This window comes from Amblyomma maculatum, chromosome 5 (genome assembly GCF_055883805.1).
Source record: "Amblyomma maculatum isolate TAMU_Amacu chromosome 5, ASM5588380v1, whole genome shotgun sequence".
Lineage (NCBI taxonomy): Eukaryota > Metazoa > Arthropoda > Arachnida > Ixodida > Ixodidae > Amblyomma > Amblyomma maculatum.
The window spans coordinates 36,448,296-36,476,081 of NC_139348.1; the positions used below are offsets into that span (position 1 = coordinate 36,448,296).

The window sequence follows — 27,786 nt, forward strand, 5'->3', positions numbered from 1 at the left end:
TGAAGAAAAAAAAATGGAGAGGGAACCATAAGAAGGAGAAAACTTGAGAAGGGGGACAGAACATCAGAGGAAAAAGAAAATGAAAACAAACAATATAGGAAAAAAAGGCAAAATCTTGAGAAAAAAGGTAACAAAGACAAAACATCAAACTATGGAAAAATGCGTCTATCTTCTGCTGCCGTCCTGAAGAAGCAGCTGCATCTCCTTCCTGCTGAGGGCTACCGATGGTACACTCACACGAAGTCATTCTGAAGGCTTCGGTAATCTCTCTCTTCAAAGTATCCCTGGATCTTCTTAAAACAGTTGTCTCCCCGAACCTAGCCCTACAAAAGCTTCAAGGTTAAATATTTTTCTGTGACACCTTTTCCATAATGGGAGCTGTGGGTTGCCAAGTTTCCTGGAGCTGACAATGTACCCAGCAGTTTACAGATTCACGTAACCAACTAGCCCGCACGCTAGTCTTTTTTGAAGCTATTGATGGTTATGCTGCTTGTGTAAATTTCATCTCAGCTCTGCAAGTTGCTGAGCGGGAAGCAACTTTATTTTGTCTGAGTGGAGGTGCTGAAGCACTAGGTTTTGGAGATTATCCATGAATGTTGAGAAGGCGAGGTTGGTTTCTTAAATTAAGAGGATGTTTTCTGTTCAGAAAAATGTTTAAGAAAAGAGTAGGAAGTTGCTAGAAAAGTAGTTTACGCATAGCACAGCAAGGGTCTTTCAGCTTTATTTTCGCTACTGAATTGAAGAGTGAGTGTCCTCTGAATCGCTGGTCAGTTCTGTTGGACCAGTATACTAGTAGTTTCACTGGTGAATTATGGTCATTTCATTTGCTCACCTTTTGGGATGAAAGAGAGGGATTCTGAGAATATTCAGAAGCGCGATTTCCCATTTGGTCCTTCACCCAGGAACTCGTGGCCCAGGCCATTGTTGCACTTGCTGCAGTAGACCTGCGAGGTATTAATATACTGGGTGCTTCATTAAAAGCTTTCAAGGACCCGGGGAAAAAAGGATCGTCAAAACGAAAGGAAGTTTTAGAAACCGTTGGCTGCAGGAGATTTCAGTAACCTTGATACCCATTTTAATTATCTAATGTCTCTTTTAATAACTAACGTTCAGTAATCAAAGTTTTGAAGTTAGGGCAAACAGTGAGCTCGTAGTCGCGAGGAAACCTGGTGAATTGTTTCACAAGAGATTAAAGCATAGTGCAAGAAGTTCAGTGCATGTACGTCATCTGCTGGCAAGGCATTACACTGCCTCTACGAGGTTGTTTGAACCATCTGTGCTGTTGTACTGCAGCATGTACTCATTTCGTTGCTTGGTGCAAGAGAAAAGATTGTTGCCGCTAACTTTGAAGGTGAAAGCTGAGATTACGCCAGCTAATTGGAACATTGTTTAGGTGGATGATTCTTGAGTGTGTTGCAAGTTTGTTGTGAGGAAGCCATGCGAACAGAAAGGAGACGAGAATGTGCGACTTCCAACTAGTGTTCAACAGCTCCGCATCTTCTCATTTCCTAGTTATTGTTCTCTAAACTCAAAATTCCAAGGACTGCAGACAATATCCAGCTAGTGTCTTCCTATTTGTCCAGCGTATCAGAAAATGAAAAGATGTGGTGCTGTTGGATATTAGTTGTTGGAAGACACTTGTTGGATAAAAAAATTGCACTCCTTGGAATCTTGAGTTTAGAGAAGACTAACTAGGCGCCCAAATTGAATCAAATTATAATATTTTGAATTTGCGATGTCAACTAGTTTGAAGTATGGTATTTTCAATATGGCACATTAGCTAGTGTAGTGTAGCGGCAGTTAATTTGCTTCTTCGTAATCGGGGCCAGCGGTAACATGTCCAATGTACAGGGTCCATTTTCAGAGTTTGTGTCATTATCGAAAGTGTCGCTATCTCCCTTACCTTGGGTCAAGATTAATGAAATGAAAACGCTGGAACAGGAAGGCGCAGTAACATCCGGTTCCGGCATTTCCACCAGTCAGATAACTCAAGGTCAGGGAAGTAGCGACACTTTCGATAATGATGCAAACTCGTAATACAGGCCCAGGAGCGATGCATGACTACTTATTTCTTCATTTATTTTGCTATGTTGAACATAGCAGGTGGGACATGCATACCTTGAGCACGTTTCTGTGCTCCTTGACCTTGCGCACGCTGTCGGGCCTTGTGGTGCGGCTGAAGGCGGGCCATGGCGAGCTGTGGGCGAACTTGGAACCGCTCTCGAACAGGTCGTTCCCGCATGCGGCGCACACGTACACACCTACACGAGAGACATGTATACATGTGCACTTGACAGACAAACATGGGCCGCCCTGTGGCCAGGCCTTATCGGCAAGCGGTTCTAGGCCACTGCCTTATTTGACCCTGGGCTGTGGGAGCGTATTAACATGAAATACTTTAGCTCCCATTGTCGGTGACGTTAAGTTGACCTCGAGTCAAAAGTGAAATTTGGCCACAATTGATGTTCAACCTAGTTTGAACATGGTGGACATGGTGGCCTCCAAGTTTAAATGGGCCGCACCCAAAATTTGGCCCTCTGGACCCCGAAATTTGACTGTCTGAGTTAGATCAAAATTGGTGTCCAACCTAATTTGAACATGGAATTTGACATCAAATTTAGATGGGCCACTCCCTAAATTTGGTCCTCTAGACTGCAAAATTTTGCTTCATTCAATTTGGTCAAAATTGGTGTCCAGCCTATTGAGCATGGCCAATTGAGTGGTGACCTCCGAATTTAATTTTTCTTTTCGCCAGCTTTCATATTTTCCAATGCATGATTTGCGAGGGGTGGTTTACGTAGCCAAGGACTGTGAGCAGACAAGGATTAGACGACCCGGTGAAAATTCTGTTGACTGTACCCAAGATTGCATTGCAGCGAGGGCATGCTCGGTGTTCTGACCTTCCTCTATAGGTATTTAAAATTTAAAAGTGGACTTAGGCTGGTTGCTACTTATGCCTATATAGTTGATAAATTAGCACTGCCACACTTCGACCTCTGGCGTTGCTCCACGACATGCGCCTCCTCCTCACTTTCAGCTAGTACTAAAGTCCCTAGACTGCTTTGTTGAATGGGAACTTTAGCCAGAACCACCCAAGTTCATGAAGAAAGTGGCAGGCGCCTCTGGTATGGACCGTTGCAGCCAATGGCATCAATTGATTTTCAGTTAAGCCGTGGTGAATCCCCTTTCATTTGCCGGACCATGTGATGTCACTTGAGCAAGTACACGGGAATCATCTGCTATGTCAAGGAAATCTCTTGACGCCATTGAGTGGACAGTCTAATTTGAGGGGCAATTGCACTTCGTTCTCGAGTTATTTTACACTAGGTGGGCCCGGCCCAATGCGTCCTTGCCGGTCAAAACGGATTGTTGCCCGCTATTCTGGACGATGATTGGTTCCCCTGCTTTGTTACCCTTGAAAATGTGCATACCTTGCGTTTTTTTCTTTGATGCCATTTTCCCGAAGAGCAACATCATGTCTGGCACTGTGCTTTGTGTTTTGCTGTACCACTGTGCCATGATTTTGCATGATTAACTGCAGCTAGTGGCCTGAAAACGGTTGCACAGTTTCTATACTGCACTGCTGCATAAAAAAGAAAAGGAAAGGTATGGTGGTTTCTGCGAAAAACTATGGTTCCCAACTTAAGAAGGGAAGACTAAAAAAACTATTTTCGCCAAAACATAGCTGGTTTGCCGCTGTAGAGTGCGGCTCTCGTCCACAGCTCCAATACCCTTGTTTTCAGAAACTGTTTTTTTTAGGCGCATAATTGTAGCTCAAGTTTAATCCATCCCCGTTTCAACATTTTTTAAGGCGAAAGCCTTACTGTAGCTCCATATTATTACACTCGATACTCAGAAAACTTTTTAATGCAAAATGGCATTTTGTAGACAAAATTCTATCGGCGGCTGTCCATTGTGATTGAGAGGTGGGCATGGTGGCAGCCCAGCTAGGCAACGGATGGGGAGGCCAAGCATGCTGTACGCAAGATCAGATGGCTTCGCGGCTGGTGCGGACGAGGCATGTAAGCAGAAGAAATGGAGCCAGGCATACATTTCGACATACTTCACTGACTACAAGGCCACGATTGTTGACCCGATTCCGCCGCCTCCACCACCGCCTCACCTGCTTCATCGATAAGACTATACATGCCAGACTTCCTAGTGATGACGGGGACATTAGAACGACATTTTCAAGACGGACTTGCCCCTTTAAGCTCTTATCGCCTAAGAGTAAACGGCTGTTGTTCTCTTCTAATTTGTCCCCTCTCATCGCTGGTCGGCTCCCGTGCTGGTCTTTATGCAGAACAAGCAACACAGATGAACTATCCTGAAGAAGGAACTTTGATGAGAGAAACTCGCAAAGAAGTAATGCTTTCGCACAATCCCACACGTGTGTCTACCTAATTTGTTTCGTTCTGCCTGCTTGCTGCTCATTCTGTCTGTGTCATTGGCAGGGTAATTTCTCTTCGCTGTATTCGTTTGAAAATCTTCCTTCACGTCTATGTCTAAAAGAACATTCAGCACACCTCACACTCCAGCTGTGATCAATGTGGCTGCTGCCACAGCTTGGTGGCCTTGAAATTAGGGAACTGTCACCTCGGATTTCTGCAGTGTGAAAGCCTTGTTCGTGTCGTAAAGCTACACATGTAGATGCCGCACTCTCAACCAGTCGAGGAAGTGATTACAATCACTTCATCTGAAATGCAAGCAGTTTCAGTGGTCAGTTACAGCCCATGATAGCCATTTGAACAATTCTAGATAACTAATTCGACCACTGTTATGTTATTTTTTGTACATCTTTTATTTCAATAGCAGAGATATATGCGGGCGAAATGCTATGGTGCACTTGCTCGATCTATCTAGTCAGTGGACGTGTTTGCAATTTCGCCTGCTGCTGTTTTTCTAAGCTCTCTTTGGCACATTTCTTTGTGAACACATCGGCGTGGTGACACTGAAGAGTGTCTTGATGTATGCACCGAAGGAGAACGGTCACAATTCTTATGGCTGTAGATGCTTCAACATACGATTTTGCGCACCACCTTGTTTGAGGGCACAAGTCGCGGGTTTATTAAACATGACGCTTCTTTATGCTGTCGTGTTGAAAGGCGAAGCACGGAACACGCGGATGGTCTGATGCAGGATCTTGCACGTGGAAGACGGCTCTGTGTACGCGGCTTTTTCGAGTTTTTCTGCAAGAAAATGGCATCCTCAGGATGATGTGCCGAGTTGTACATTGTTCATCCTGAAAATGAATTCCTTGCTGGCCTTAATACTGGCCTCTGTTTGCTATACAATATATGTGGATGACTTGCAGATCAGTTTTCGGTCTTGCAATTTGGCTATATGCGAGAGACAGGCACAGGTGACGATTGACCATCTAGTAAAATGGGCCTACAAGAATGGTTTTGAATTTAGTGCTGAGAAAACTGCCTGCATACTTTTCTCATGGAAAGGAGGAATGATGCCAATGCTTTCCGCCTTTCTTGGCAGGCAGGAATTAACGGCAACGGGGGAGTAAGAATTCTTACGTGCCGTCTTGGACAACACTCATATTTTTATTCCACGCCAAACATAAAAAAGGAAGTGCATAAAAGCCATGAACATCCTAAAGATCCTGTTGCACCCTTCATGGGGTGCCAATACAAAATACCTTCTAAAACTTCACTGTTGTCTTATTCTTTCAAGAATAGGCCATGCATGGGCCCTCGCCTGTCTGCTGGTACATTCAGAGCCAGTTCATCCAAGCAGCCACCATACCTATTCATGATGTACGCTTTGAAGGTCAAATCGTTTAGGGACCACCCTTCTCAGAGTTCATGAATTGAAACCTCAGCACTGAGGCTGTAAGCAAACCAGTCTACCAGCACCCGTTCCTCATACGTGTGAACAAATTAGTGGATGAACCTGAAGTGCCTTATGACTGTCCAACAAACTGACCAACAAATAGCTTGAATGAAGTGCCAGTCCTATGGTCAACTCAACTAATCGAATGTGATCAATCATTTTTGGTTATTCTCAAAAAGAAGAACCCCTTTGAAGCTATTCAACATTTTCTGTGACTTCAAGAAAAATACAGCTGTGAATTGTTCTACACTGGTGGATTGAAAAGTGCAGATTCTGTTGCTAGTGCAGTCGTTAGATATTCTAGGCAACAGACACCACCATCAAGGATGAGACAGCTGAAATGGTCACGATCCTCATGGCTGTAGATTATATGTTAGAAACAGAATAATAAAATTAATCCCCCATGTGAATACCAGGTGTGACATGACAGAACTAATGGCTTCTGTGTCTACCCTTGGGGATCCTTGTTTGAGTACATGCACTTTGATGCTCGCTTCATCACTCCATGACCACATTACTCCACGACCACATTATTTGAAAGACTGGCCATAATAGATAGGAAGCTGCACTTTAACCAAGCTCTGTGCCTGCATGGCCGAGGGGTACCATGTCTGACTCTTCTGCAGAGTTCCACTGTTTCCACTCCAGTCTCAAAAGGAGCTACCCACACACCACCCACCAAGCAATCATTGCCCAACCATGTCACCTGCCAACTACCACCTGCCATAGGCATTACAATAATTACAGTTAATTGTTGCAATTAAATTATTACAATAGTCAATTGTGATACTTTGCACAAGTGTGTGAGTCATGACTGATATATAGCAGGAAGGAATTCTGAATAAGAAATCTGCGTTGCCTATATGCCCGGGTATAATTAGCAGAGTACAGATAGGCATGTGGCAGAGGCTGATGCATGCTGTAAATTATCTTGCAACGGAGTGTAAACCAAGTTGGCAGCTTTACCTCCTGCTTTAAAAATATAGTAACGCTCACTTTATTGTTTCCTGTTCAAGCGACATAGAAAAAGTGGCCTGTACACATTAACGTTACTTCCTGCGTTCTCGGTCTGTTGTCGCCGTTTTTCATACAATATCGAGGCGATGAAATGACCCTAAAATGCGCTTTCACTGCCTGCTGCGGCTGGCCAGCGAGTACTTTGAAGCAAAATACGAAGAGGAGAGTGTCGCTGATTTCAATTTTTCAGTGGGCTTTCACAAGAAGGACGCCACAGAAACAAGACATTGAAATGCTACGCTTACATGCGCTGTGTTTATTCTCCCATGTCCTGTTTCTGTGAACGCGGCGCAGACATTTCCTTGACCTAATGGCTACCGCATACCATGGCTAAACACTATAGTCACGGCTATCGGCTGAACTCTTCACGAGCAGCTACGAATCCCCTGCCCCCATTAACGGCAGCGCGCAATTTTCACGCGAGTTGCGCGCGCTGTTAGGGAATTGGTGAAGGAGAGGGCACACTGGCCACCCCCTCCGCCTCCCAGTCTCCCGCAGCGGGTTTCTTTCCCTCTATCCTCCCGGCCTACTCGGGACACGCACCCCTTCTCCCCGGTCCGAGGAGCGCGTCTGTCGCAAATCCCTCGGCGTCTTCGATGGTTGAGCGTGCACGCGCACGGTTGCAGTTTCCGCCGAGGCTTTTCGGCGGTTGAGCGCGCACGCGCGCAGTTCATGATTTCCGCCGAGGAGACCACCGCCGTCACCGAGAATCGCCCAGTCACCTTACGCAGCTGCCGCAACGGACTATGAGCGCGAAGCCGCGCCAGGTGATTAGACTTTCTCTCACCTCCTTGTGTGTGCTTCCCCATTAGGTGTTCCACCCCCGTACGCAAGCGGGAGGTTCGCTGGCTACGGCGGTTGTATGTGTTGTGCCCTAACTGCCGTGTACTCTAGCACAATGAACTCTGTTCGAGTGCGTAACTCGGTGTTTGTCTCCTCTGGCCCGAACCCGCCGCAGTAGCGACTTCTCGCACCGCGGGTTGGGGGTCACAGCTCTATCTGTTAGGGCTGTCACGCCGGGGATAACTCGCATACTCTTGGCGCCCAGAATAACCCCCATACTCATGGCCACCGCGCTCACGGCCCGTTGCGGGCGATACTCGGTGACGGCGGTAATCTCGCCGGCGGAAATCATGAACCCCGCGCGTGCGCGCTCAACCGCCGAAGAACCCCGTTCGAGTTTTGACGGACGCGCTCAGCTCGGACCGGGGAGAGGAGTGTCCCGGCGGAGAGAGTGAAGCAGCGGTAGCGCAGCGCCATCTAGGGTAGCGTCGCCGTGGGAGACAGGGAGGCAGTGGGAGGTGGCCAGTGTGCCCTCTCCTCCGCCAACCTCGCTAACCTCGCGCGTAACTCGCGTTATAATGGAGGCAGGGATTGTGAATCCCCACACGTTTTATCATTATCATCATCATCAGCCTGATTATACCCACTGCAGGGCGAAGGCCTCTCCCATATTTCTCCACTTAACCCGGTTCTGTGCTAGCTGCATCCACTTGACCCCTGCGAACTTCTTAATCTCATCCGCCCACCTAACTTTCTGCCGCCCCCTGCTACGCTTTCCTTCCCTTGGAATCCAGTTTGTTACCCTCAGCGACCATCGGTTATCCTCTCTTCGCACTGCATGTCCTGCCCATGTCCACACGTTTTAACCAAACCGTATACGACACATGGCCTGGAAGTAGCATGTCGGAGATTCCCATCTCAAAAAGAACTGCCCATACTGGCGGCTCCTGCCGATTCTGCCATGCCCCGTTGTCTCGTGACGTGACACAGACAGTGACTGACCAATCAGTGCCGGGCCATGTCACATGACAACTAATACCGCCTCCTATATGGTTTGGTTTTGTTTGTGGGGTTTAACGTCCCAAAGCGACAGGCTATGAGAGACGCCGTAGTGGAGGCCTCCGGTAATTTCGACCACCTGGGGTTCTTTAACGTGCACTGACATCGCACAGCACATGGTCGCCACTCCGTTTCGCCTCCCTCGAAACTCAGCCGCCGAGACCGGGATTCGATCCCGCGTCATTGGGCACAGTAGTCGAGCTCCTTAACCGCTGCGCCATCCCGGCGGCATGCCGGTCAGAAGGGCACACACGGTGGCTTTTCGATGGAGGGGGAGCACTATAGTACCCCTGCGTAGATCACCTTGAGTGCCACTGCACATCATGCTAGCACATTAAAATATTATAACCCAGTAACTCGGAAGTGTATGGCAATCCCTATACGCATTCACTGAGTAGGAAAAGACGCTTAGGGGCCGTGCCCGTCTTCTCTGTGGCTTGCCCACTCTAGGCTTGAATAGGGTCACTGTCTTCAAAGTGCCGTTGTGCCTGACGCTGCAGAATATCGAAGCAAACTGATGCAAGCACAGAGGGATCTGGAGGCGCTGCTTCGCATGGCTAGCACTCGGCTTCTGTGCGCGGCCGGGCTGGACGCGATGACGGTTTCAAGACCGTGTTCGGACTTGGCGACCCTCGCTTCCTCGTTACTGAGAAAACGATTGTCTGTTTCTGGCAGCCATGGAGACAGTGCAGTCGTGGCGCCCATAGGCATGCGCATAGGGGGCCAGCCTCCTTCCGCCCCCCCCCCCTATCGTCTCGTGAGGGGGGGGGGGGGTCGCCAAGTGGTCCCATACCTTTACCCCATCGCATCTGTCCCATCATTTTTAAATGTGCAGGGCTATGGCCGTGAAGGTTTTTTGAAGATACTGATGGCAGAGGATCCGAGATGTGTTGCACGAACTGTTTACTTGCCACCTTTACCTCCGGAAAGCCTGTGGCTCAAAGAACCATTGTGAGAAGCACATCTTCGCGTCATTTTCAATTTTGCATCCATGGCGAAGCTTGTTTTGGAGGGGGAAACGCAAGCGCACTGATAAACGCACACGGAACGAAGAAAACGGGGCTAATTCTTATGAGATTTAGCGCTTGCCCTGTTGTTTTCTTCGTCCCGTGTGCGTTTATCAGTGCGCTTGCTTTTCCCCTTCCAGAACTATGTACCATACAGCCCAGATGCAAGTTTTGTCAATATTGTGTACATTGCAATTCCTTCGCATCAAAATAATGATCTGGCCATTCCTCGACATTGCTCTCTTGGAAGAAGGCAGCAGAGATATATGACCAACTAGCTCATCGTTCGACTCTATTATTGTTCCTCGACATTGCGCGGCGTTTTGGCCGTAGGGGTCTTGGTGGGAATGGGAATCTGGAAGGGGAGGGGGGTGCGCTGGGGTGGAACTTTGCTCCCCCTAATACAGAACTCTGCGCACGCTTATGTACGCGCCTGTAGCACGAGCGGTGAGTTGAGATCTGAGGAAGGCGGCTGACCCTGCCAGTATGGAAAACCGGGCTGCATTGTCTCTCATTAGCAACGAAACACGGCGCGGTCCGGTCTGTGTGTGAAGATTCATGTAAATTCAAGTAAAAGAAAATCCGGATTGCGGCCACATTTCTCAAGGAGATCCTTGTAACCAAAATGAAGTAATTGACCTGAAAATTCGGTTAATGTGGGCATAGGACAACCCTGCAGTGGCCACAGGATTGGAAGAGGTCAGTTTACATCCCCATCCCAATGAAAGGCAGTGCCAAAGATTGTTCCAACTACCGCACGATCGCGCTTATTTCGCATGCTAGCAAGGTGATGTTGAAAATACTTCAAGGTAGGCTGCAGCAGTATGTGGATCGGGAGCTTCCGGACGTGCAAGCTGGGTTTCGCAAGGGCAGAGGAACTAGAGACCAGATTGCCAACCTTCGCTGGATCATGGAAAAAGCAAGAGTTCCAGAAACCCATCTACTTCTGCTTTATTGATTATGCGAATGCGTTTGACTGCGTAGATCCCAGCAGATTGTGGCAAGCTCTCCAAGAGATGGGAGTTCCAATTCACCTCATCTGTCTCCTCAGGAACCTGTATGAAGGGCAAGAGGCCACAGTCAGAACTGGGCATGGTCTTACTGATTGGTTTCCGATTGAGAAATGAGTGAGACAAGGCTGCATACTGTCGCCCTGCCTATTTAACCTATATGCTGAGTGCATCATGAGGAAGGCCGGTCTGGACGAGTCTTCAGCTGGAGTGAAGATTGCTGGAAAACGTATCAACAACCTCAGATATGCGGACGGGCAGAAAGTGAAGTGGAACTCAAGAGACTTCTGATGCGCGTACAAGAAGAGAGTGAGAAGTTTGGGCTTAAACTGAACATTAAAAAGACAAGGATCATGGCGTCTTGCCCTATCAAGTCCTAGAGCATCAAGGGACAAGAAGTGGAAGCTGTGACGGATTTTCTCTTCTTGGGCTCCAAGATTACCCCGGAAGGAGACTGCAGCCATGAAATTAGGAGATGCCTGCTTCTGGGAAAGAGAGCCATGGCTAGCCTTGACCGCCTAGTAAAGAGCAGAGATATTACACTGCCAACCAAGATCCGTATAACTCGTGCTATGGTCTTTCCAGTTGTGATGTATGGATGCAAGAGTTGGACTGTGAAGAAGGCTGACCGCCGAAGAATCGACGCGTTTGAATTGTGGTGCTGGCGGAGACTTGAGAGTTGCTTGGACGGCCAGAAGATCAAATCAGTCGATATTGTAGACCATAAACCCTGACTGCTCATTGGAGGGTCAAATTCTAAAGTTAAAGCTCAGCTACTTTGGTCATCTGATGAGAAGAGAGGAGTCGCTGGAGAAAGATTTGATGTTGGGAAAGGTTGAGGGTCACCGGAGAAGGGGTAGGAGCGAACGCGATGGTTATTAGATGGCATCCTCGAGGCGCTGCAGATGAAGTAATGTATGTTAGGAAGATAGTGAGAGACCGGAAAGCGTGGCGTGTAATGGTCCATATGGTCACGAAGAGTCGTACACGACTGAACTGAACTGAACTGAAATGTAGGCATAGGGTGGGAATTGAATCCAGAACCTTCGGGTTGGGAGAAGGGAACGCTGCCTCCGAGCCACTAATGCAGTCAAATATAGTAGCGATAGTGACGTCAGGTGGCATTGTGACCATGGCCCTTTTCATCTGTCATAACATGCGCAGAAACGGCACTAGCAGAAAATATTTAATTGGCGGCGTACTACATATGGGCCATAAATCTTTCAGAGCACACAAGCAGTTATTCGAAACCTTTTTTTTTTCAACTGCTCGGAAGCAATTAGGCGTTATTTTACGAGAATTGGGAGCAATGGTGATGAAAAGCGTGCTTTTTAATAAATTTTGAATATACTTTGCTCTTAGTTGACTGTCTGTCTTGCATCCTTGTGTGCCTATGCACGTTTTCCCCAAATGTATAGAATTAGTTTACTGCTTGCTCCCGTTGTTTTTAAAGCCCATGAATATTTTTCAAGCGCGAAAATTTTCAAATGCTTCCGCACTTTGAGGTGGTGATAAGTCGCTCAACTCTTGGACTTGTAAATAAGGTGGCATATGGTATACAGCAAAAGTGATTTATGTCGGCGATGAAAAAAACAGAAAGCTCATTTGAGATATTTAGGACCGCCTACGTGTCCTATGGCGAAAGCTATGGCTCGTGCGATAAGCTGCCGCGACGCGATGCTCTCATGCTCTCTGCTCTTGTGGCGTCCGCCACCACGTGACCGCAGTGCGCGGAGAAGTCTTCGAAGGCCACATGGTGTGGTCATGCCAATCAACCCTGAACCTCGGCTTAAAACTGAACCCTACCCGGGAGGACTGGGAGGCAGCTGCCCTGCACGGCTGCTCCAACCTGTCGCTCCAGAAGGCCCTGGTCGGCCGAGCCCGAGACGCGGTGGCCGCCAACGGGCCCTGTAATGAGGAGCTTACCTAGTGACTGATTTGGTTTTCGTTTGTGGGGCTTAACATCCCTAAGCGACTCAGGCTATGAGATACGCCGTAGTAAAGGACTCCGGAAATTTCGACCACCTGGGGTTCTTTAACGTGCACTGACATCGTACAGCACACGGCCGCCTTGTTTTTCGCCTCCATCGAAAAGCGGCCGCCGGGGCCGGGATTCGATCCTACAACCTAATGATTGTAAGAGATGGATTGTGAGAGATGTCCCCGACCACCTCAAACTTCATGTTTTTCAGACCATGTGATCGGTAGCGCGATGCCCGCTTACTATTTTCCTTTCTCTTATGATTTTTGCTTTCACCACTCCCGCTGCGCTTGGTCACGTGGTGTGTTGAATTGATTAAAACATACAATTGGCGGCACACAATGTTGCGGTTCGAATCCATATCGCCAACTGGCCTGCAGCTTGGCTACCAGATGCACGCGAAATGGGGAGCGAAATGGTATGACGTTGCATCGGCGTTTCCGTAGCTCTTTTAAGGCGAAAGCCTTTTATGCCTCATCGTTGTCGACAGCAGGTTGTCAGCAGAGGCACGGCCGCTCGATGGAAGCGCACTAGGTGCGGCCTGCTACTTCGCCCGAAACCGGCGGGAGGCGCCTACTTCCCCTCGCCACCGCCGCGGCGCCACCGTTCGGGGACAGCCGCGCGCGGAGAGCTGTGCCTGGCTGCGCTTTCAGGGAGGCGTCGGCGTGGTAGGAGCGCTTTATTTTAAGGATATAAGAGCTCCGCTTCATACAATTTGGCAACACGAATTAGTATATAATGTCATATCTAGTGTGACCCTGTCAGCACCTAGCGCTTGCTCGGCAACGATGCATACTGGAGTGTACCCCGAAAAACTTAATGTGGCGGTGGATCAAGGCCACTCGATTGGAGAGCTCGCATTACCGTGATGTTGCATTCGGATCAAGTTGTTTGTCATACGAAAATGTCACCTGGCTGTGAACAATTCGAAGCTGTTCAGCTGCCATGGTAGCCTAATGCATAACCACTTAACTATGTCGCGAATTCCGTGGGTCATTTTCATACCATTTACTCATTCCTGCATACAGCTTTTATACACAAATTTATGTAAACCTTTTCTAAGCTGACAGCGCTATCCAATAAAAATATATTGTCCTACTATGAGCAACCTCTGTGAAAATGTGACATGTAACCTCCCTTTCTATCTCATTCTGACAAATGTTACGTTGGAAATAGGAAGATGTTTGTTAGGTCAAATCTACATGATAACCTGGGATCTCCGACTCAGTTGGAGACCCTAAACTTTTTACGCCAGAAGGCTATCCGTCATAGCTTCTCGCATTTCGCATGACCGAACTAAGCGCGCTTCATAGAGCCGGGTTGCCCCAAGGTGCTACGTATATGCGCCGAAAGTTTTTATTACCATTTTTATTGGCTGCTCGCAAACCCGCACAATTTTTGCTGGTTTGTAATTTTCAATGGAAGAACGCGCATCGAGTGTTCCTGTTGTGAAACTCTTAGCTGCGATCACAAGAATGTTCACGCTTCAGAGCGCAACTGCAGCCGAGATTCAGCGAACAGCCGAGTACGCTTATTAAATGGCCACACAAAAACGGAAGAAAATTACCAATCGCAGATGGAAAACCTTTCATGAGAGAGGTTTATGCCATAGCCACAAATGTCGCTCCACTGTTGAGTTGACATTTCCAGCCCAGCTCGCTATCAGTGGGTTATATAAAAAAACGCTTCGTACCGTTTTCTGATATGTCCTCGCAACATAACCTGCGAGAAAAGCTTCTGGTGCTACCTCATCATGTTCATCTGCTTCACAAAACATCGTTAAAAATCTTTGTCCACTGGCCAGCTTCCTGGTAACTAAATAGGTTAAACAACGTGACGGAAACACAGGAAAAGAGGACGACACAACTAGCGCGGTTGTGTCGTCCTCTTCTCCTGTGTTCCCGTCACGTTGTTCGTACTGTTAACCTATAATTGATCACCAACAAGTCCAATCTGCTGTCCCTTGTAGCAAATTCAATGGCAGCTGATAGGGCATTATGCTTTAGCATCTGGACTTTTAACCTCAGCGCCGCTTTCATTTCAGAGGAAGCGAGTGCATTTCCACTCCTCGCTACTGCCTTTGTCTGAAGCGAGCTCAGCATATAAAATTTGAGGGTCTCTTAGATGTCTCTTAAGCGGAGGACGGCGAAAGCCTACCCTTCTCCTATCATTTGCCTCTCATCGTTTGCCACAGTTCGTCATTTCAAGTCGTTTAATATATTGGTCGTTTCCCAGTCATGATGAGTCTACCTGCGTAGTCATTGTAGCCCTTACTACTCGTAACTAAGCAGGTTACTCATTTAGAATCAGCAGTGGTCATTACATGTCATCCTTTCACATATTGGTTATTTCGTAGTAATTAGCAGTAATGATGAGTCATGCCTAGCTATATTCATTACCACACATCGCTAAGCACTTGTACTCATTTCTAATCAATTGCGGTCATTACATGCCACAGTTTGATATACTGGTCATTACAAATCATTTTAGTCATTATTACCCATTATTAGTCATTAGCATTAGTCATTACCTCTATCAATGTCTATTTAAAACTTTTATTGATTACCTATCACCATCAATCATTTTCATTCTTAATCTCCCTCTTTGCACGTCCGCTTTTGCGACTGACACACCAGGGCACAGATGCGACGCACAGATTACAGCCACAGCTTCTGCGCACAGATTTCCGCTCCATGAGCCTAGAACGGCTTTCGCCTTAAAAACAAACGCATCCCGCCTCAACGTTAAAGTGCTTGCACACGCGCACACAAAATTTTGCGTTTACCACGCAGACACGAGGCGAACGCGTCCTGAAAGGAAGCAAACCGCACGCTCAGAGCCGGCGACCCCGGCGGCGACGTGTCCCCGAACAGTGGCGCCCTCAGCAGAAATAGCGGGCGCAACTGTAAACTCCCCAAGGACGCGCTTGCCCATTGACGGCGGCGCGACGCAGCAGGCCGCACCAAGTACGGTGCGCTTCCATCGAGCGGCCGTGGCAGAGGTGTCACGCTTTCGAGAGCGACAGTTGAAAATAAATTAATAAACCTTGTCTCCACCGGGAATCGAACCTACACCCCTTGGATCCCCAGCCCAGCGCTTTACCACTGTGTTATGCCTCGGATCGTGAAACGCTTTTTCCCCCTTGTCTACCGTGAGGATAGCGGGATTCCGCGAGTGACAGATACTGCGCCTTTCCTTTCCTGTAAACGAATTATAGAATGCCTTGAACTTTAATGCGTTCAATGAAATGCTGGTTGTGCTCGACAAGGGGCGCGGGTGATGCGAGGAAGGGTGGCTGTTCCTGGCCCTACGGGGCTGGGACGATACGTCAACGCCGCTTGCGGCGGGGGTTAGCCAGCCACCGAATTTTTATCTGTTGTAGACCGTCATTGCACCCGCCACCGCTTAGGTGGTGGACGACGGCTGTTGCGGCGCGCGTCTTTCTCTCCCTCTTTTTCTTCTCTACTTTCTCCCTTCTGTCCGCACGAGGCAGCGGAGGTGGCTCAGCTACAGAGCCAGTAGCAGGCCCGTGCATTTGCTTTTCCACAACATCCATAACAACAAGGGGCGCGCGATGTATACCGTCACGACAGTTCATGATGTCACCTGGCGATTCATGCGTATACGAAGCTGACCCCGCTGGGCGTCCGATCCAGGCGTCCGTGCGGCGCATTTCATTTGCCTCTTCCTTGAATGCCGCACGACACAGCAAACAAAAGCAGACCCAGATGTCTAGGTGGCTAGTACAGCAGACATTAGCGGCGTTTGAAATTGATTTACAGGATAGAAAAGGCGCAGTATCTGTCATAATTCTCTGCGGACACATGTACCACGCTGTAAGGGAAGAGAGGAAGATGGGAGTGAAAGAAGAGAGGGAGATAGAAGTGCCATAGTGGAGGGCTACATCCACCGCGCTATAATGGCTTTCGCCTCATCGCACGTTAATGGTCCAAAGGGCCCTCTGGAATTTTTTCTTATTTGTCAGTTCGTGTGAACATTTCCTGCTCACATTTCCATAGCTCATATGGGCTTAGAAAGGCCTTCGCTTTATAACTAGGTCTCCAACCGCCAACCACAGCAGCCAGCCACATGCAGCCAACCGACGATCGTACCGCGCACGGCTGTTCAGTTGCTCTTCCTCCGATGCCATGGCGCGGCAACCCTCTATATTCGCGATTGACGTCAGCGATCATGTTTCTCGCCACGCAGCTGCTCACGCGTTAAGCTACTTCCCACGTCAGTTGACCTTGACATTTATTGGGAACATAGCTACCCAAAGTGATTGTGGCTTAAGTTCCAACATGACCTCGAAGCTGTTTGAGGGCCATCGGAAGCACACGGTGACCTCGGATTTGCCTCGCGTAGTGAAGCTTTCGCTTCATAACCGAGCGGTAAAGCCGTTCGGCGGCGCAGCATGAGTGCGAGGTGTTGCGACTGTAAGAAGGAAAAGAAAATGCACGGGCCTGCTACTGCCTCTGTAGATGAGCCATACTCCGCTGCCTCGTGCGGACAGAGGAGAAAATAGAGAAGAAAAAGAAGAGGGAGGGAGAAAGACGCGCGTAGCAACATCCGTCGTCCGCCATCGAAGCGCTGGCGGGTGCAATGACGGCCTACAAGAGGTACAACGGCCGGTGGCAGGCGAGCCCTCGCCGCAAACGGCGGGGCCCACCATTTCCAGCCATCTTACGGTCAGGAACAGCCATTCCCTTTACCTCAGTGCGAGGTGCTTCGGGCAGCGAAAGTTGCAAAGCGCATACAGGCCGACTGCCGTCTTGGACCAAATCCTTGGCGCTCTGGAGTGAGAGCGTAGGAAACATAGGGAACGTCTGGGCGAAAAATTGAAATCACCATTATGCAGGCGCCGGCTCACCAGTATATCGTCCTTCCAACCATTTGGCAATGACTAAAAGATGTCACTAACTGTTTCTCACGGAAGTCCGCACTGGCGTTCAGTAAGCTTTAGGCAGTGTTCTAGTGACTGCATGCTGAAGGTCGACAGAAGTGCCTGCGTGGAGAGGGCCTCGAAAGTACGCTAATGCCGTCTGGATGCCGAGGCAACTATATCGGCCGCTCTTACCGGCTTTGAAGTGGTCCCGGTACGCCTCCGACCCCTGCCATCGGAAGAACATGGCGCCTCCCGACCAGGCGCAGCCGCGGTCCGGTCAGGACCGCACCCCAGCAAGTGGCCAAGCTTTTTCCTTTTCTTCTCGCCGCTGTAGCCTTTTTTTCCTCGTCTTTCTCCGTGTACACGAGGGAGACTCGATGCGCCCCGCCGCGGTGGCTCAGTGGCGCGCTGGACTATACTGATCCGGCATTTTGATTTGTGCCCCCATACTGCGCGTTAAAGGGGCCCAGGTTAGCATGAAATTATCCGGAGCCCTCCACTACGGTATTGCTTATAGACGATATCGCTTTAAGCCCTATAAACCGAATAGAACCGCGATGCACTACGTGAGTCGTTTATGTTATGCAGTTGAAAAATGACACATGCCTGCGGAGAACATCGGCCGCATATAATTCAGCGTACTAACACACGAGACCACACGAGGCAAACACAAAACAGTCACCAGCTTGTCAACTTGAGCTTAGAATGAAAAGACAATTGGTTTTCAGAGAGAAAGAAAAGAGAGAACTTTATTGAAGGCTTTTCTCGTGTCTCACATCTCGATGGAGACCTCAGCCGCGCCTTGAGGTAAGGGAGTGAATGAAGAAAGCTACGGTTAGTAACCGTTAAGCAAGTTTTGCTGTATTCGTCTATTGAAAGACAAAAGCCTCCTCTCTGCGACCTCCGACAAGAGTCAACCTGTCGGCAATATTCGTCAAGCCCAGGATTCTGGTACACCTAATATGTGAAGCAATTGTGGGATACTGTAAGGTACTGTTATACACACGCATTTTGGCGGGAATAGTCTGCGTGCCAAAATTTTGCTTAAATGTTTTCCTGCGATCGCACCGAGCTATTTAATCTACCGTGTACAAAACCAGTCGGGTGCGTTTTTAAACGACTGTTAGGCAATTCTGAAATACTGTGAGGTGCTGTTATATATTGACAGGAATGTAGCAAAATCTTGCTTCTGAAGGTTGCGCTACTCTCGCAATTAGTAATAAATACTAAAATGTTAGGAAGATAGTGAGAGACCGGAAAGCGTGGCGTGACATGGTCCATAGGGTCACGAAGAGTCGGACACGACTGAACGACTGAACTGAACTAAAATCAGTGAGGTACGTTTTTGAAAATACCACGAAACTAAAAGCATTCCAGAGAGGGCCTGTGAATATATTGATTGTTATTGTTAAAGCCTCTGTATTGTCCGCCGGAGCGAAAGAAGGGATCTGGTTATCGTGAAGTTATGCAAAATGAGTAAAAAAGATCGCGTCCAAGAACTGTTTTCCATGTAGGAAATGTCCAGAATTTTCGAGTATTGATCCCGTCACCACACCTAACCCTGCTGCCGCTGTGTGCGTTAAAAATAATGCGCAGCATTGCAATCACGGATTTCGCCGATGTCTGTCCGACGCCGCTGAGGCGGAGCGGCTGTGTACAGCTGCAGCCAAATAGAGTGTGGCGCGTGTCACAGTTGCGTCAGTCACAGCGCGCACTAAACTTCGGCCTTCCCTCTCCTCAGTCACCTCTCAGCCTTCACGGGCAGCAGACGTGTACTCACGGTGCTCGGCTGCGCGCTGCAGGTCGCATCGTAAAACCGCTTAATTGTGTTCATCTCCACGCCTTAACGGGCCTTCAAGCGCATGGCCAATTAATAGAGTCAAGTCAATCAGACATCGCAATAGCCAATGAGGGTAATGTCGACGTTCAAGGGGAGCGACGTGGTACCCAACTTCTATGGGGTATTGCGTCATAGGGTGACGTCACGAACCGAAGCCTCATTCGTGGTCCTGCTTTCCCTACTAACACTGATTTCCCTAGAAACATGCATCCAGAATTTAATGTCGAAAGAAGGGCCAAACGAGCCGAAGCTCTAGAGCGACGGTTCAAGAACATGGGAGCGAAGGAAGTAGTCTATGTTGATGCGGCAAGTGGCAGAACAGGTGCGGCTGTAGCCTCGGTAGTCGATGGCTGAGGGGCGCTGGTATCCGCGGCAGCCATCAGAGGCCGCAACATAGACTGCGGAGGAAGTTGCGATAGCGTGAGCTTGCGTAGGTATACGGAAGCCAAGTTGATAATTAGCGACAGCAAAACTTATCCAAAATTTTGGAAAGGGGAGGATATCGCCGGAGGCAGCCAAAATCCTCACCCAAAGAACGCTGAATAGAAAAATTCAGTTAATTTGGACACCCGCTCTCGCTGCCGTCCCTGGTAACGAGACGGCTCACGAGCTAGCCCGAGCTCTCTACTTTCGGATAGCCGTCGAGCCCCCCGAACACTGGGCATACGACGAGTGTCTGCAAAATTACGGGGAAATCATCGACCATTATAAATTGGGACGTAGACTGGCACCCCCGTCAGATGTTAACCTAAATAATAGAGAAGCTGTCGCGTGGAGGCGGCTACAAACTAACGTTCATGAACCCGGTCTGGGCGTTTCACGCGCTACCAGACCTTAGGGACAATGATCTGTGCAAACACTGGGCCGAGAGGGACCCTCGACCACATAATTTGAGAGAGCCCACAATCTCCAGGGATAGGACAAAATATTACAAGTAGAGAAACCTGTGATACCCTGCTGCGAAGCGCGGACCCTGCGATCCAGCACCGCGCACCGTCCATCTGGCGGAAGAGGCCGCAACAAGCCAAGGGCTACCTGCCAGCCTCTAATCCGCGGGCGCACGACTCCCCACGTGCCGGGGGCGGGGAAGAGGACGCCCATTTCCGATGGAAATAAAAGTTGTGCAACCAGCCAACCAACCTCTTTCGTGTCACTCCTGCTTTTAGAGATTTCTAACTATTCAACGTAGGGGGATCTTTAACGAGGTTTTTGATGGTAATGATGATGTCGTCAGTCGTATTGGCACATACCAACGGTGGGGGATTGGCCAGGTGCATTGCAGATACAAAAGACTCGTGGACAAAGAGTGGATTTGAAAAGAACAAAAAAATAAATAAAAAAGAAGCAGTTTTCATTTTTGAAGGTGGAAGAGTGAGCAAGCGTTCGCCTGTTTCCGTCTCCATACACGAGCGGCTTTTAATTCCCTCCTATGCGCCCCAAAAGGGAACTATCGCTCACTTCTGGACTTCATAAAATCAGCCAACCTTTTTCCATTCATTTAATCATTTATTCATCCTTCATCTCATAACCTACTGATGCCCTGAGGCAATAAATATCGACTAAAAAAAAAAGGGAACTAACCCACTAACACTAACCCAGTGAGACTCGTTATGGCGGAGTGTGTTTCCACATCCAGACCCATGGAGGAAGGAAAGAACTTAGGAGAGGCCCTGTCGTCATTTTTTTGAAGCCGGCGCGGCCGCGCCACGACCGGACGCTGCAACGTCTCTCCTCCTCCTTTACCCTCCGCATTCTCTTTCTTCGCGACGCTCACGCACCTAGGGCCCTTAGCAACGCTGTTGCTAGTGGCCCGAGTTTTCATAGCAACAGCGTCGCCGTTGCTAATGGCCCGACTTGGCTAACCCGAAATTTTCACGTCACTTCCGCCAAACTTTCTCCAATGCATTCCTCCATGTCCAGACCCCTAGTGGCGGAGGAGGCCGTCATCGCTGCGGCCATCGCTTTTACTAATGCAACAACCATATAGTAAGCGACTCCAAACTGGCAATCAGTAACTTTGCTAGAGGTAAAGTCTCCAAACCCGCCTCAGTGAAATGAGAGAATCTCCTCTCGAGAGAGATATCGAATTAGCATGGACCCCAGCTCATGCGGGGAATCCGGGAATTGAGGCTGCCCACCAATAATCTCGAGAATTAGCCGACCAAGCGGTGGCGCAAAATTAGGAACCGGAACCCTTCGGTGAGCCAGCCGTATCATACCACAAACTGACTGCGCATTACAAAGCAATGAGAACATTCCCACCACCCCATAAAACACTGACCAGACAACAAGTAATATGGAGACAGCTACAGACGGGGACCTTCCCCAATCCAAACTACATATCAAAATTCATAAATAAGGATATGAATCCCTTCTGCCAGTTTGCGAGGAGAAAGACAACTTAGAGCATATTGTCACGTCTCGGTAGAACACCAAGGAGAACCTAGCAATAGATGGTTTGAATGGTAGACCAGAACAAGTCTTGCGTTCAAGCTTCTTTCACTTCCAGGCTCGCGCTTGTCATCTCAGATGTCATCTTTTGCGTCGTCTTCTATATGCGTCAATATGATCTGGGCGTGCAAAGTCCATAAGCCTCCCTCAGAACTCTTGCCTGATCCCTCTAAAGAAACTTGGGACAAGCTAAGGTCCAGCGATGACCCTGGCATTCAGTTCAAGGCCGTCGAATGGGCCGGCGTTGCCAAAAGTCTCCACGGCCTGCGGCACACTAGCTGACTTCCCCTATTCCTCCCACTTATTGTGAATAAAGTTTTATCAGCTTCAGCCAAAAGGGGAGCTTGGGGTATATCTCGCAAAGTAAAAACCGGAGGAAGAGGAGGATGATTTCAGTGGCAAAGGGCCTGCCTTCGTGTGACAACTTACTCTGCTGACGCTTTTGCTGTTTGCCTTCCCTGTGCTTGCTGTAGTGTACGTACGTCGCTCTAATGGTACGTCCTCACTTGGACTTTCGGCGTCAAGATCCAAGCGCTGCGCTCTCCTCTTTGCTTAGCCTGCGGCGACGCGGTTACGTACCGTGCTTTCGGCCTGGTTGCCCGTCAAGTGGCGGCGATTTAGAAATCTGTTGATGGTAAATAAATGCCAGGTTGTTAGCTGAATTCTTGCAAATTTTCCCCACGAGTCTCGCGAGAGGGATATTTTAATAATGGCGCGTTTGTTCATATTCTCTGAGCAGTGCATGACCCGCCTTTACCTTGGCCACATATGCTGCAGGAAGCAGTCACCTTCATAACGGATATCATTGTCAAGGGGGAAAGGAAGATGCGAATATTTACTACGTGAAATGAGCGAGGTGTGTGTGTGGAGGGGGGGAGGGGGGGGGGGGGGCGTGCAGCTTCACTTTACGCTTGCCAACATTTCGGCTGCGTGATTTGTCGAATCCAGTTGAATGCAAATCCTGTTGTATGCCCTCCTGTATACCTTTATTTTTGCCGCCAAAGACTGTGATTGTTCGTCATCGCCACATATAGGGACCACTATTAGTGTTTTGTAATTTCTTTCGATGCTTCTGTCTCCCTGTTTCTCTGAAATTTTGATGGTGATATTGAGGCCAGTTCCTAATTCCTCCCGTCCTCCTTGGGATACACCTTCAGCGGGGAATCGGGCATGCAATACGTGCATTTAACTGTGTTCTTTTCAACAGTGCCGTGGACGCCATTGCTTGTAGAGATTGTGTGGCTGTGGTTTTCGTTTTAGTGGCCGAAACTGTTTGTGCAGATACAAGGTCATCTCCTTGTAATGCGGTGCTCGCCATTGTGGTTTGGTTCACGTGCTGCGAGAGGAATCTATTAACTTGTTCGAGGTACCCCCGAAAAGCCTTCGAACAGAGGGCATATAGTGGAAGGTTCTATGTCGTGCTCAGAAAAACGCCAGGACGCGCGAACAGTAACGGAAATGGGCTGTGTTTCAGACACGCATCATTGGGCAGTGATAAGAGAAAATGGCCCCCTTTATTACGACGATGTTTCATGTACCGCATGTACCGCTGACCACATTATTTGTGTCATCGCTCTGGATGGATGAGTGAAAGAAGCGTGCTCACTCGTCAGCTTCCAGACAAAAGTGAGCACGCTTCTTTCGAACTCTAATATTAGAGTTCGAAACCACCATATTGACACATGCCATTCATAGGCGACGAAGATTTGAACCGGCGATTCGGAGAAGACGACGAAGCGAAACAGTGCTCCGCTTTCGTGCTGCCCTGACTGGCTGTTGGTGTCCTTCGGTGTCAGAGTGCCAGAACGCCTTCTGTGTAGCGTTACGTTACAAATCTGGTGGAGGAATCGCCAGGTATCGATCCAGTCCTGCAGAATCAACCTGCCAATACGGAGCTTACCCCCGTACATCAACGCCTCGGCCGCCGCCTACGTGGAGAGCCCCCTGAATTCGGACCCCTTCCGGCTGCTACCAGAACGACGCATCCTCAGACGGCCGTCGAACCTGCTGCCATAGACGGGCCACGGCATACCACCCACAAACTAATGGCTTGGTGGAAAGGCTGAACAAAACTCTGGCTGACATGCTGTCTATGTACGTGGATATAGAGCATAAGACCTGGGATAAAATCCTCCCATATGCCACGTTCGCATATAATACGGCACTTCAGGAGACGACGCGGCTCACACCCTTCGAGCTTGTCTTCGGCCGTCGAGTGACCACTCCACTGGATACAATGCTGCCCGTATACACCGACGACGAAGATGAGCTTGACCTGGACATCGCTAGTTTTACCCAGCGTGCGGAAGAAGCACGGCAGCTGGCAAGGCAGCGCATATACCTACAACAGCAACTAGACGCTGACCGTTACAACAAGGGACGGCGCTTCGCTGCCTACGAGCCTGGAGACTATGTCTGGATTTGGACGCCCGTTCGTCATCGTGGGCTGTCTGAAAAATTGCTGCGCCGGTACTTCGGCCCATATCGTGTCCTCCGCCGCCTCAGCGACGTTACTTACGAAGTTGAATCCGCGACCCAAGATCCCGCAAGCCGCAGACGACGCAAGTTCACTGATGTTGTACACGTCGTCCGGATGAAACCCTACCACGATCGCCCCGCTGACTATTCTTGAGACTGATGGTGCCCCGTTTTGTGTTGTGGTATCCCACACCAACCTAGCATAACATCTGTCAGCTCATCGCATCAAGCAGCATTTGCAGCATCGAGGCGATGCTGCCAAGAAGGGGGGCAATGACACATGCCATTCATAGGCGACGAAGATTTGAACCGGCGATTCGGAGAAGACGACGAAGCGAAACAGTGCTCCGCTTTCGTGCTGCCCCAGGTCTCCTCTTTAGGGTTCGCTCCGCTGGTGCATAAATGAGGCAAGGCAGTAACATCGTGAAGGACGGCAACAGCCGTATCCTTGGCGAGATGCCGCATCTCCTTAGCAAAATTTGTCAGGAGGACAGTAGCACAACTGTTCTGGAGTTGTACGAGTCCTCGAGCAACGGCTAATTCCTTCTCGAGTAGTAGCGGAAGGTGCCCATCCGCGATGCCCTCGTAATCGTGGAATAAGTCATGCTTTACAAGAACCAACACACTAGAACGTGCCGGAACCCTCACGTCATCGTCGACTATACGCAAAACGTTCAGACCCGGATCTTCGTTTTCAATGCGCGCCACGGCTCGTTTCGTCGAAAAGGAAACACGCGCTTCTTTCAGGTCAATGACAGCGCCGTTGGTCTGCAGGAAGTCTAGACCGAGGATCAAGCTCGAAGGGTGTGAGCCGCGTCGTCTCCTGAAGTGCCGTATTATATGCGAACGTGGCATATGGGAGGATTTTATCCCAGGTCTTATGCTCTATATCCACGTACACCAACAGCCAGTCAGGGCAGCACGAAAGCGGAGCACTGTTTCGCTTCGTCGTCTTCTCCGAATCGCCGGTTCAAATCTTCGTCGCCTATGAATGGCATGTGTCAATATTGGAGATGAAAGTTAGACTCGCCTGTTCTATAGTGTACAAGTCAGGTCACATGTTCGCTGGCACACTGCATTTACACATCGGTTGAATCACCAGGACTAGCGTCGTGTATTACAGCATGAACTACCACTTGGGTGCAACTTCGGATTCCCCCGCTATTTCGAATCACCTCGACCCGCCTCGGTGGGTTCGTATCTAGGTGTCACCCGAAAAGTGAGGTACATGCTCCTTCTTTTTTTTAAAAAAAAACCGACTTTGCGAAAAATTACAAAACCGAGGAAAGAAAAGGCGGTGTTAAATGCGCTATCGCGTATAAGTCGAAACTTGAGCGTCCCACTAATTCAAGCCGCGTATAAACTTGCTAAACATTGTAAAAGGATGCTTATTAGAGCTTTCGCTCGTATCACTAAGTTCAAGCCATGCTTAAACCCCCACCATTTTGTTTTCTCACATCGTCAAAGCGTTCACGGCAATAAACGTGTTAATGCCGTCAAAAACACTAGTAAACAGTACATATATCGGGTGTTTTAGCGAACTTTCAATAATTCCTTTAAAGAAGGATCTTGTCCTGCAATTATACTTTTTCGATTTCAAACTCTGAGCCGTGTGGACACAATTTGCTGCAAAACTCTTCTAAATACACAACCAATACAAGCAGCTCGAGGAAATCCGACGCGTTTCCCCGTAGGAAATCGAAACTGAGCGTAACACAGGAAGCTCGGTGCAAACGTGACGTCCGAGACGACGTATGCAATGGCACCAAATTTGAACTTGCAGGTTTGCTACGAGGTGTCATAAGCTGTCATGAACTTTATTTTTCCCCATCGCTGGCAAAAATAATGACCATGCAGTTGACAATGACAGGCCTTTCCCTTGGATTAAGCTGTGAGGGAAGAAACCGTCATCACCGGATGTCTCATCACCAACGACCTTTCTACGCGTCGCTTGCGGTCAGTTTCGGTTTCGCAAAGAAAAAAAGCGGCGGATTTCTCCGCGCTGCAGGGCTCTAGAAAATGAGTTTTCTTCATTTCAAAAACTGATATGACATCGTCTTGTCCACGACTTCAAACTCACCCCCTTTGGACTACCCACTCAATTGTGATAATTAAAAAATAATTAGTGAGCTTTGCCAATTACACGGACAATCAGAAGAGTTGTGCAGCAAGTTGTGACCGTCGCGGCTGAGAGTTCTTTATGCAAATGTTTTTCTGTTTCGAACTCGATATATGTTCAGGGTAAGCCACACCGACAACTGACGATTTTTTTCGCAGCGCAGTCTCACGTACGTCTTGCGTGGCAGTCTTGAAGTCGTCCGGTTGTTTGTGATCAGCTGCAGGCTTTGTTGTTAGTATCGTCCTGCATTTTGCTCCATTTGCACGCAGCTTAGCCGATACAGCACCATGAAGCGATGCGCTGTGCCCGACTGCACCTCCCGGAGGGGTCGCACCAAGGACGTGTTCTTCCACGAGTTCCCCGCCAACTACGAGCGCCGAGAAGCGTGGGTCAAGATTGTGGGAGCCCTGCACAATGGCAAGCGCACTCTCGATAGTTACCGAGCGCTCCTCCCGCGTGGTAACCCAGTGGTTTGAGCGTCCGCCTCGCATGCGCTTTATAAGGGTGAAATGTCCGGAAATGTTCTTTGGCGTGCGTCTCTTCGACGAGTCAACGATTCGGCGAAGCTTGAATTCGCCGTGTGTGATTAAAACGCGTTACAGGTTTTTTATCGGAGCGCAATGCATTTGGCAGGTAGCGTAAGGTCACGAATAGCAAGTACAACCTTATTCTGTAAAGTTGGGGGGATCAGGCCATAAAAGAGACGTTCAGCATTATAAAGCCATCCCGAGTGCTACCCTTTCGAAGTAGCTTCGATAAGCAGTTAAAGAGGAGGAGGAGGAAACAACTTTATTTAACGCATTGCATTAAGCGTTAAGAATGTCCTGGGCCAGGGTCACCAAGGCCAACTGATCTTGCAGCTGGTCAGAGGCTAACCAAGCCCGCCACGTTGGGGGAGGAGGGTGTGGAAAGTGAGGAGATTGGAGGGCGACAGGGCATGAAAAGATGCAATGCTCCAAGTTTGCATAGTGTTCTGGGCAATTTGGGCATGCAGGGGAATGTATGATTCTGTATAGAAAAGATCGGGCAGGAGTAAGCAGTGTATTTAGTTGTATATGCGTCAAAGATTGCTTTGGCAAAGCCGTGAAATTCTTCGTCGTGGCTCCCAGAATACCTTTACACTATCCGTCCGGCGCCTTGTTAGAGTTCTCTCCACGAGTGAACGAAAAAGTCTGCTGACTTTTCAACTTTTTTTCTTCCGTCATTCGAAAGCTCCATCCCCAAATTAACGAGTACCCGGCTGTAGAGCTGAGAAACGCGGCAGAACAATTTAAAACTTATGTTTTTCATGTGGTAGTCTCGTTTAATCAAT

General features: G+C 48.9%; 2 protein-coding genes across 3 annotated transcripts in view; one reads left to right on the forward strand and one right to left on the reverse strand.

Moving 5' to 3' along the window:
* LOC146188034 (uncharacterized) overlaps nt 1-27,786 on the forward strand; it is a 51,509-nt gene that overhangs the window by 16,898 nt on the left and 6,825 nt on the right. Inside the window, exon 2 of one of the 2 annotated variants that reach the window (XM_084603612.1) lies at nt 26,744-26,891. In XM_084603612.1, coding sequence (XP_084459738.1) covers nt 26,762-26,891 — 130 coding nt within the window. In that variant the 5' untranslated portion in view covers nt 26,744-26,761. The remainder of the gene's footprint in view (nt 1-26,743; nt 26,892-27,786) is intronic. The other variant, XM_084603613.1, reaches the window with a different exon arrangement.
* LOC146188035 (methionine-R-sulfoxide reductase B1-A-like) lies at nt 739-17,830 on the reverse strand. Its single transcript, XM_084604979.1, has 3 exons — nt 17,779-17,830; nt 2,119-2,261; nt 739-944 (listed from the first exon to the last, which is right to left on the reverse strand). Exons 1-3 carry the CDS (start codon nt 17,828-17,830, stop codon nt 867-869), a joined length of 273 nt encoding a protein of 90 aa, XP_084461105.1. The 3' UTR covers nt 739-866.